A 12,266-nucleotide genomic window follows, 5' to 3' on the forward strand; every position below is an offset into this window, starting at 1 on the left:
CATTTTGATCAAAATATGATTCAGAGATGCATCTCTGTATAATCCTTAGGTGTATCTGGAGATACATCTCTGTATAATATTTGGGTGTATCCAGAGATGCATCTTTGTATAATATTTGGGTGTATCCGTAGATGCATATTCGAAATTTCTCATGAAGTCCTTTTACATGTATTAGAAGTGTGGTAATTGCAAAAAGGGAATTACTTCAGAGATGCATCTCCAGAAACCCCCATGAACGGTTTTAAAACAACACTATTGTCCCAACATTATAATTTTTTAAGGCCAAGTTATATTAATGTAAAATCAAAATAAAATTGCAGTAAAATCAATTTTAATTAAAGGTAAATGAAAGTAAAAAGTCATACATTAATTCAAATATGCAACACCATACATATTATTTGTCCGAAAATATATATAAAAAAACATCCAAACATAGAACCCACCGTCTTCTCCTCCTCCGACTATACTGCACGACATTTCCCGACTCGACAAATATGTTCTCCACGAGAGTCAACTCAGAACTGTCATCCTCAAAGAGTCATGCCTCTATGGCTGCTCTACTCATCTCTACAACACGCCGACAGACCGTCCTCGCACTCTCGTTTTGGTAATCCTAAGTCTCAAGTACCTAATGGTTAGCTGGCCTATGAGGTCTTCCAGGAGCGTCTGGTGTCATGATAGGGTATGACGCCCTATAGAACCAGGTCATGTAGTCGCCTGCGTAGACTCACTGTATATGAGCTAGTACACCGCAATACTCCTCTAGTATCAAGTGACTATCGAAATCATCAAGTATCGAATATGAAACAAAAGTGTCTATGCATCTTCGAACGTCTCTTTAATGCGTTCGAAGATGAATCTCTAGATTAAATTTTAATATAATAAGGGTTCCATGTAAGTTCATCTAAAAATAACAACAACAAAAAAATATGTTCGTTAGAAAATTTGTTTCACGGTGGTGGGAGAACTTGTATGTAAAAAGCAAATTTAAAAAAGAAATGATATTTGGATCCGTATCCCACAACAATGATAAACAACCTATTAGAACCAGGTGGGTTTTTCCAAAGCAACTTAGATGAACAAGATAAAGTGGTGAGAATCAAGCATCACAATGTAGCTTAAGGTTATTCTCAATAAGCTTAGAAGTTATTCACATGTTACTATCGTTTGTCTGACTTTTTCATCCTCTTTTAATTTTTTTTCACTCATCATCTCTTTTATTTTATCCAAATTTTATTTAAAATCACTCTTTATTCTCCATCTTTTTCAATTATCTCTTAACATCTTAACATCTTTTAATATCTTGTCTTTGTTCTTTGCCTACCGCTCTTCTCTCACACTATTTATTTTCCATCCTTTTCATCCTCACTTTTGGAAATGATGGAGGCAAACGTTGAGGCAGCGCCCAGGTGGAAGGATGCATTGAACTTTCAAGGCACAATGATGGGGGACAAGATGAGTTTGACAACAAGGGAGATAACCGTGCTAGTGGTGGGTGAAGACAGAGGAGAGAGTATGTCTCAAGATTCAAAGAATACAAAATCATAGTATACTTCAAAGTTGGAAGAATCAACTCTTTATCAAGTTATGTGTTTGAATAGCATCTATGGTTAAAACAATTAAAACACAACAAATATAATATACGTCATTAAACAATATAACATACATCATTAAACAATCCGAATGACATGAAGAAAAAAAAAAATATTACACATTAAGTTAAAATACAAATAATCAGTATGCTTGGAGAAAGGTTCCCAATCTATTAATGGATTACTGCTAGTGAGTTTTGTCCTTTGATTCCATAGGAAAACACTCTCAACCTACATACACATTTACCCAGCAATTTCCACTGAGATTCCCGCTTATAGGTGCAAATGCTAATTGTCAACACTGAACAATAGAGTAAAATCTTCATGACACAATATCCAACTATGTATATGTTTTTCTATATATGATTATAAAATGCTACTACTGTGTACTTTGAACTACTTTACAGTTATTATATTCCAAATATTACAGACCAAACCGTTGAATATACACCAATCTACCTTACTCCTCACTACATATAGTACTATATACTGAAAGTTGAAAGTTTCTGTGATGTCAATAACCATTCAAATCACATTCCTTTCAGTAATTGTTCCCTTTACCGTGTAGTAAACGACAACAATAATAATTGTTTCGTGTAACGGAGACAACCTACTACAGCGACAACTTTCTGATGTCACTCTCCCTCACAAACAACCCATGAAAACCATACGGCACCCGCCGCGGCAACTTCACCTCCGCCACAATATCAAACTCCGGCGACTTAGCATCCATCACCAAAAACCTCGACTCTCCCTTCTTCTCATCATGCATATAACTTACTAAATAACCATCATCCTCCTCAACACCACCTTCCCTCGCCACAAAAAACGGTTCACCACCGTAACAACCCTCTCCAAACATCCTACAGCCAACTTCCTCCCCTTTCAACACATCAATCTTAACAACCCCCGAAATCTTCGGCATCGGATTCCCTATCGCCGCATAAACAAACCTATTCCTCTTCCCCATGAAATCACTATTTATCACCGCGAAATCAAGATTCCTCGCCGATAACGGTTGTCTTGAAACGATCCCAGTCTCAACGTTGATCTTCACTTTCTCAATCATCGCATGAACAAGATCCAATCTCTCCATAGTATGCTCCACGGAGAGAATATTCGGCGCAATAAGCGTAACCGTTTTTCCATCTTCCTCATCCCACGCGTTAATAGCGTGAACAATATTAAACCCTGGCACATTAAACCACTTCATCTTCTTCTCATCATTAGCGTAACGAGGAAGAATCCCGATCCTCGGAATCTTCGAAGGATCGGAACCTACCGGAGAACCACCGGAAATCATATCAAGAGGATTCATCCCGAGCTGTATATCAGCGAACACAGCGTATTTTTTCGTAATCGCGAAATCATGAAGAAACGAAGGTGTTGTCATGGAGAAAACGGGAACGTCGTTATGTTTAACTCCGTTAGAATCGAAACGGAAGTAAGTTAAAAAAGGTGGAATGGGACCGTAACGAAACGCGAAAGCTTCACCGGTATCGGCGTCAATTTTGGGATGCGCCGTCATACTCATGGAGAGTTTACCGTTAAAATCGTAACGGCCGATTGTTTGAATATCACCGTTTGGGGTTAAGTTAATTTCATAGGGAAGATCTGATTCTCCCAAAGCGAAAAGACGATTACCAAATAGAGCCAAACTCGTGTTCGCTAAACCAATGCCGTTAGATGGATTATACTGACCGGTAAAGACACGTGCGGCGGTTATGGATCCACGTGCGGCGGAGGCAATAAGCGAGTTGAAACCGGAGAAGACGTTCGGGAAGAGAGGGTAACCGGCTTCGTTTTCGGTTTTGTATTTGTAGGTTTTGACGTAACGGCTACAGAGTGTGGCTTCTCCGTTTGAGATTTTGATGGCGTGAAGCATGCCGTCACCGTCGAAGAGGTGGTAGGGTCCACGTGGGAGGAACTGGGGGTTTGGGCCGTTTCTTATGTAAGCGCCGTTAAGTGACGGTGGGAGTGTGCCTTGGATGATTTGGCATTGTGTGGGAGGGAGTTCGGTTAGTACTGGAGCAAAGTTTTGAGATAAAACATGTCTTGGATCTAGGGCTGGTTTTATTGGTGGGTCTATGAAGTTGTTGATGATGTCGTCGAATGTGTTGAATAGTAGTCCTGGGAGTGATGTTTCTGTTTTTTTGTTTGTGTGGTGGTGGGGTGGTGGTGGTGGTGGAGGAGATGTTTTTGTTTTTGTAGTGGTGGTTTTTAGTGTCTGGGTTTGGGTTGTTTGGGGTTTTTCTTTGGTTTTGATGGATGAGATGTTAAACGAAGGGATTGAAGTTGGGGGTTGTTTACATGTTATTATGATGAGTTTTGGGACCATGGTGAGGATATGCTATGAGTTGCGAGGAAATTGTGATTTTTGTGAGGAGGGAGGTGTGATACTTATCTTGTGTTGGATGGGGGAAAGAATCAAATTTGTGATGGTTGATGGGATGAAAAAGAAATAATCTTGCAAAATAATTAATGCAGAACACAGGACATGATAGATTTTAGATGAAGTTTGGAGGCTTTTAATTCAGGTTTAATACAGTTTTGAATCTGAAATGAGTATCTAAATATCGAATAGTGACTACTTTTTATTTTTGGACAATAACAAATCTAGAGAGAGATGATATAAAATAATTTGAGATAATTGAAGAACAAGAATAGATAGATTCCTTATTGTTTGATACTGACACTTTGAGGGATCTGAATTGCATGCATACAAAATTTCATAAGATGATATAGTTGGAGTAATCTGCATTGTTTATATCAATTTAGATGGCTTGCATTATATAATCTCCAAATGAATCTCTCCCCTTCAAAGTATTATCATATTTTATTATTGATATGGGGAATGTATATTATAATCATATTTATGGTTCAGTTCAGTTTATATTTACAATTATAAATCAATTTTATAATTTGAACTCTTTTAAAATTAATTTATTAAACTTCATAAAAAATAATTAATTAAAAAAAATAATAAGATTTAAAAATATTTATTTTAAAAAAAAAAACTTTTATTTATAAAAATTAATTATATTTTTTTATTTTTTTGAAAAAAAAATCGGAATAAATATTTTTAAAATTTCATGCAAAAAAGAAAATTAAAAAAAAAATTGATTTTAATTTTTCGGGGAAAAAAGTCCAGAATAAATTATTTTTGGAAAAATAGAAAAAAAAGTTATTTTATTTTTATATTTCAAAAGTTTTGGGGAAAACTTCACTACAAAAATTATTTTATTCTGAAATTTTTATTTAAAAAAAAAATATTTTTTCAGATTTTTTTTATTTCAAAAAACAATATTTTTTTATTTTTTTGAAAAAATATTTTTTTTATTTCAAATTAAATTATATTTTTAATGAATAAAAATAATTATTTTCAGAAAAAAATTATTTTTATTTTATGGAATATAAAATATTTTTTTTTCATATTTTTTTCTAAAAAAAACTATATATTTTTTTTATAATTTTATTTTTAATTTTCAATAAAATATTTTTTACTTTTCATAATTATAAATATTTTTAATTTCCATTTTTTTTACTCTCATTAATTCTTCTTCTTTTTATTAAATAAAATTATAATTAAAACAATTTATAAAAGAAAACTGATTATGAACCAATTTTAAACTGAATTATAATTGATTAATTTAAATGATTCAATTCATTAACCATTCGAGGGATTTAGTTATTTTATGATGATTTAGTTCATAAACTATATTTTTGAATACTCCTACTCGACTGTACATAATTTTCCACTTTGAGTGAGCTGGTCACAATAATAAAAAGGACATTTTGTTAATGGATCATTATAAAAAAAGAAAGAGAAGCTAAGTGATACATTAAAGCTAAAGCTTCAAACAAAAACTAATGTATAGCTTGTTTAGTTACAAATGTATAGCTTCTATATCATACTTTATTTTTTATAAGCAAATTAATTACATATCCGTGCCACGAACAGATAAGATAAATTTATTTAATATGATAATAAAATATATTTAAAAATATATTTAAATTTAAAATTAATTATTAATATTAAAATGAATGATAATTATATAAACTCAATTATATTAAAATATATATAAAAAAGTGACATATAAGATAAAAGAAAAATGAATATTTAATATTTAAAAATAAATTTTTTATCTTTTAAATTAAAATAATTATTGATTAAAATAAAACATATATTGTGTTGTCGTAAAATATAAAATTTATTTGATACAATCTAAAATTTATTTATTTACTAATGTAAATTTGAAATGAGTTATTTAATTGTAAAATAAAAAATAATTATATAAATTCAATTCTATTAAATAATCATATAAACAAGAAGAAAAAATACTCGTGAGAAGGAGAAAGAATTTTTTTTTATATTTTGAAATAAGAATTTTGTTTTTAAAATTAAGACAAATTGTTAATTAAAATAAAATAGATATTATACTGATAAAGATTAATGAGATAAAAAAAATATTTGATAGACATGAAATGTATTTAGATACAAAGGTAAAATTTAAAATGATTTACTTATTTGTAAAATGAATAATAATTATATAAATTCAATTGTATTAAATAATCATACAAAAAGAAAGAAAAAAATCACGAGAAGGAGAAAGAAAAAAAAAATTAAAAATAAGAATTTTGTCTATCAAATTAAGTCAATGGTTGATTAAAATAAAATAGATGTTGCGTTGATAGCGACCTGTGAGATAAACTAAATTGTTAATTTTATTAAAATTAAAAAATAAATTATTAGTATTTTTAGTGATAATAAATAAATAGAAAGAAAAATTAAAATGAAAGTGAGAAAGTGTGAAAAAAAATGTGACAGATATTTCAAATTTTAATCTAGAGAAAAAAAAAGAAGAGTAAATGTAATATTTAATTATAATTTAATTGGTGTTGGTTGGAAAATGATTTGCCACGTGTTATGCTTTTATAGGATATGAGAATGTAACAGTAAAACATTATTTGATTCCTTAAATGTCATTTTCTTAGTGTAAATAATTTATATCGGAAGGACAATTTATGAATTCATGCCATTGATTTTTAATGGATTGATTAGCAAGATACTCGTGCGTCCGCACGAGTAAATTTATTTAATACTGTATAAAATATATTTAGATACGCGTGTAAATTTGAAATGAAAAAACAATTTGAAGGGAAAAAATCACATTTGAAAATAAAGAGTTTATCTCTCAATTAAAGACAATTGATGGTTAAAATTAAATAGATATTGTCCTGATAGTGATCCATGAAATGGAAATTGAGTGGTGTGCACCATTATTGGATGTATTCAATTTGATATAATATAAAATGTTTTTAAATACACATGTCAATTTATAATGTTGTTACCTAACTGTTAAATGAAGAACGATTATATACTCAATAGTATTAAATAATCATATAAAAAAATGTGAGATGGAGAAAGGAAAAAAAATCATATTTAAAAATAAAAAAATTGTCTCTCAAATAAAGGCAAGTGTTGATTAATCCAATTCGATGCAGTATAAAATATATTTAAATACACATGTCAATTTAAAATGAGTCACTTAGTTATAAAATGAACAATAATCATATAAATTATGAATATTTTTTATATATAATTTAATTATGTTTTTATTTTAGATAAATTGTGTGTTTTAAAAATTAAATATTTTTCTGTGTTCTTCTTTGTTAAATTTAAAAGAGGTTTAAATTTTGTTATTTATAGTTAAAGAGGTAAAATAGGAAAAAGTAAATGATGAGAGAAAAATTAAAATGAAAGTAAAAAAATGTGAGAAAAATAAATGTGGGAGAAATTTGAAATGTGAATTGAGAGAGAAAAATGAAGAATGAGAAAGTTAAAATTAAAAAGTGAAAAATGAATGAGGTGGAGAAAGGAGGTAATTTCAATTTTTTTTAACATTCGTTAATTACAAATATACTCTTTTACTAGTATAATTTTTTAAAAAGAAAATGATATATTAGAAAGTTTGGTGGTATTTTATTCTAATCGATAGATATTTGATAGTTGATGCATTGTACTACCTCCATGTTCCATAATAACTAATCTAATTGTAATAAGAAATATTTTAAAATGAATGATTTATTTTAATTTATAATAGAAATTAATTCTTTTTTTTCAGTTGTACCCTTTAATTATTATTACTCTTATCACTTCCGATACTTGACAATTGATATTTTGGTAAAAATATCATTCTTTCTTTTATCTATTTTTTTATATGTGTGAAATGGTCAACTAAATCACTTATTGTGGGGCAAAAAAGATATTAAATTTGAGCATAAAAGATACTCAATTGAATACAATAGAATGAAAGAGAGAAAAGATAACGGTAGCTAGACTAACGAATATATTGTAACAAATCCAAAAAACCAATCTTTTCTATCACAAACCAAGTTACACTTATATCTTAAACCAAACCATTCTCATGAAACCGCTTTCTCCGAGAAAACAATTTCTCTGACTTGTTTATAACCTCCTTTAAAAAGAGTTTCATTCCTAATTAAAAAAATTGACCAATTAACAGCTAACCAAATCAATAATCTAAACTTCTTATTTATCCTTTCTTTTAGAGAGGTTGCAAAAGCTAACAAATGATCCAAAATAGACGCACTAGGTGGGAATCTACAAAGACCCATCCAATCCATAATTTGGGACCAAACAGACTCAGACACAAAGCAAGAGAGAAACATATAAGAATGAGATTCAGATGACCCTAAACACAAATGGCAAACAAGGTTATGCACTCTAGAAATTACCCCACGCTTCACAAATTAGTCTCTCGTTTGAAGTCTATTGAGGAGAAGTCTCCAAGCAAACACTTGAATATTGCTCGGTACATTTGATTGCCAAACTAACTTCAAAGCAGCCGAAAGATCCTGTTCCGATGGAGGGTTTGTATAAGAAATCTTGGCCAACCTAGAAAAAACAGATTTCACAGAGAAGCCTAATGGATCGCACCACCCAACAAATTTATTCGGACGTTCCTAAATAGGATTAATGTTAATTAGTATGTGATGAAGATATAGTCACTCGAGAGAATGTTCAATTTTCCTTACTTCTAGTGATAGAAATAGGATTTGGAATGCTTGCATGCGAGAGTGTGAGGGTTATTTGAGTCGAATGGATTTTGATTAGATTATTAGAGAAGTTTATGGTGAAATCCCTTCACCTATTAGTAACACTGACTCAGAGTCTTCGTCCCCAGTTTTTTTAGACACTCAAATGGAGGCTACAGGATCCTTGATAGATAAAGAAGTTCTAAGTTACAATCATATCATCATTGAAGAAAGCTACATCTCGAAGCTTGATTCTAATACCTTGGTCTCTTCAACCTAAAATGAAGAAGATGTTATACTAACACCTTGTATAGATGGTGAGAGTGTCTGCCTTACTCGACCCAAAGGAGTTTTTGAAGAGTACTTCTATTTCTATTCATGAGTGATTGAGGACTTTAAAATCCGCACCCCGTTTACTGATTTTGAGTTCGTTCTTCTCAAAACCCTAAATATAGCCCCTTCTCAATTACGCCTAAAATGATTGGGGTTTTATCAAGGCTTTTGAAATTATTTGTGGCACAGTGGATATAACACCTACCTTAGGATTGTTTTTCTCATTTTTCGAGGTGAGAGGGGCGGGCAAAGGAGGTTGGGTTTCCCTTAGCGGGATTCGGGAAAAAGCTTCCTACAAGCTTATACCACTAATTATAAGGGTTTTAAATATAATTTCCTTCGAGGGAATAGTGGGAAGAGATGTCCCAAGGTCATATATACGCTGGACGAGAACTATTGGTTCCTGATTTATTGGTTGGAAAGTCCGTTGCCGGTCTTCAGCTTCGACTATGACAAGTTGAATGTTTTGAAAGTTCGGTCTTTGGCCGTTTTGGAAAGCTTCCAGGTAGTTAAAGTTAAGGATTTACTATAGATGGATGAAGACCTCGAACAAATTTCTAATTTCTTGGATAATGCTTATATATGTTCATTTATTGCTTTTTAATAACCTTATTATTCCTCGTGTTTTTTTATTTCTTCTTGTGCCTTCCTCTTTCAACGAAAATGACAAACCTTAAGCTTTCCGAACAAAAGAGGTTGAATGTTGAAGCCAGAGCGAGGCGTGGGGATCACTCGGCTTCAAAAAGTGATTTGACGGGTATTCAAACTCGGACTCTTAAGAGGAAGAATATGGAAGTTATTAAAGCATTCCCCACTGTATCCAAGCCCCAGGCTACCTCTATTCCTCCCTCTTGTGATCCTAAGTCGGACTCTCCAAAGAAAATGAAGAGTGATGATGTCATTCAGGCCGAATTAGTTATCACCACCTTGATGCATGATTTAGGTCGTAGTCACAAAACTAACTCATCCTCCGAATTCAAGTTCTGGTCCAACAGTTTTGACGGCTTGTGATATCTCTACGATCATCTGAATGCGACTGAGGATGTTGAAAAGGTGAAGTCAATAGGTGCTCCACAATTTACACAAAATCCCAGGGTCTTTTTGAAGTAGGGGGTTCCTATGAATAGAATGTGACTCGTCTTATTAAAGACATAAACCAGTTGAAGGATTATTTGAAAGCCCAAACCCTTTAGGTAAATGAGCTAACCAAGCAACTTGTAGAGATGAAGAAACAGAAAGAGACTGGAATCCCAGTTGTCGGAAATGACTAAGCAGAAGGAAACCAATGAAGCCAAGTGTGTAAGAACCCAATTTTGACCCTAAGATCCCTCATGATATCTCATCATATGCATTAGCATTGGGATCATACATTGATATTCTCCTTACCCCTCATTTATTGGGTTTGCACTGGGAGAGATCACCAAGCACATTTTTTATTGTATCATACTTTGTTTTTCATTATTTACTAACCAAAATACAAAAATGTGTCAATGTATAGTTTGTTACTTTTGTAGCTGGTGTGTATACTCACTAATGCTCTAACAAGCTTATATCTAGGGTTTGAGACCCTTAGTGCAAGAAGTTCAATCAAGAAATGGTTCACATTGGCTCTAGGAATCATATGTGGATCCCCATGATCTTTACATATCATTTTGATCAAGAAATCATCAAGAGTTTGGAGTTTGTTTGCCTTGGAAACCCTAATTCATCTGGGTATCATATGTAACTTCTTCAATAAGTTTCTTCAACAATTGATCAAATATTTTAAGGGATACTTTATATAACATCCTACTACACATATATTATCCTCCATGAGCCCCAAAAGTTAAGAGAATATCAAGCTAGCAAGATGGTTCATGGTGGTTGACCAGAGAAAGTCAACTGGTCAAAACTGAGATTCCCTAGACCCTATCTCCTACAATTTTTGTCATATTAAAATGATTCCAAGAGAAACGTTACTCAAAATGACATTCTAAACAACTTTAATGTTTAAGTCAAGAGCTAGTTTTTCTTGGAAGGTCATCTTTTATGGTGAAAGATTATAGGTCATTTTGTTTGAACCCTAGTTTGGAGGTCAACTTCCCAAGACCATAACTTGCTCAATTTTTATGAGATGAAATATGTTAAAATTCCATGATCCAATTCAAGGTGTGTACTTAAACTTTTATGTTTGGAGGAAGCTCAAATTAAACTTGCAAATGCATGTACCAAGAGGAAACATTATAGGTCATTTTGGGCCAATACCATTGAACAAGTGATTTCCCCAACCTCTAAAATGCATAACTCCTTCATGCCAAATCCAAATAAGGTAAAATTTGTGACCAAATTGAAGAGGTTTGAAATATCTACAACTTTTATGGAGAACCTTTTCTCATTTTAAGTCCATAGAAAAAGTTATCCAAGGTGGAAAAAGTGAACATTTGACTTGGGACTTAGAAAATTTTCAAATATGTTTGATTTCCCAAGATTCCACCTCAAAATTCATCATGATCCAAGCTTCAAATGAAAAAGTTTTCAACATGAAAGTTGTTCCCCTTGATCTCGCCTTTCGAAAAAGTCCAAGATCATCTCATTTGGATCAAAATTGAGGGACTTGCGCATGGCTCCATTGTGGGAAGTGTTTTGGCAAGATTTGGATTCAAATGATCATTCTTCTTTGCATGCTTCCACATGATGACTTCAGTACACTTTGCACACGAATTGGAGTTGGATTAAATAAGTCCCTAGGCACAAAGAATTGCCCATGCACCCATGCAAGGAGGTTTCTAAATTTGGCCAAATTTCAAGTGGTGCAAAAGTCAAATTCATTGCCTATTTAAACAAGCTCAAGGCTTTAGAATCAACATCCACACCCTATCCAAGTTTTGCTAGACTGATCCAAACCCTCACTGCCATAGAATTTCTGAAGGTTTCTCTTGAAATCGAGCTTGAACTTCATCTTCTGTTTGGAAGTTCAAACTCCAGAAATTCACTTCCCTTTTCATCTCAATTGGTTTCTGCAAGCAAGAGGAAGAGAAAGCAAGCAAGTTTAGATCAAGATCAAGTGAAATTGGATCAACTCGAAGGTGATTTTTCAGAAACTTCATCTCTTCAATTCTCTCCCAATTCTTCATATTCTTTATGATTTTTGGTTGTCTGAAGTCCTATCAATGTAGGCAAGAAGATTGAGTTGCTTTGAGGTTAAATCGAAGCAACTAAGTTCATGATCCTTAAAATTCAAATCCCTGTATCTTTTCATATACTTGGAATTGGAGAAAATTGAGGTCAGATTCGTGCTCTTGA

The 12,266-nt window shown here is 32.3% G+C and overlaps 1 protein-coding gene across 1 annotated transcript; it reads right to left on the reverse strand.

Annotated features, from left to right (window-relative positions):
• Window positions 1-1,933: 1,933 nt before the first annotated feature.
• On the reverse strand, window positions 1,934-4,349 carry LOC127119932 (probable carotenoid cleavage dioxygenase 4, chloroplastic). Its single transcript, XM_051050300.1, has one exon. It carries the CDS (start codon window positions 3,928-3,930, stop codon window positions 2,206-2,208), a length of 1,725 nt encoding a protein of 574 aa, XP_050906257.1. The 5' UTR covers window positions 3,931-4,349; the 3' UTR covers window positions 1,934-2,205.
• Between the last annotated feature and the right edge of the window lie 7,917 nt (window positions 4,350-12,266).

This window comes from Lathyrus oleraceus, chromosome 2, assembly GCF_024323335.1.
Source record: "Lathyrus oleraceus cultivar Zhongwan6 chromosome 2, CAAS_Psat_ZW6_1.0, whole genome shotgun sequence".
Lineage (NCBI taxonomy): Eukaryota > Viridiplantae > Streptophyta > Magnoliopsida > Fabales > Fabaceae > Lathyrus > Lathyrus oleraceus.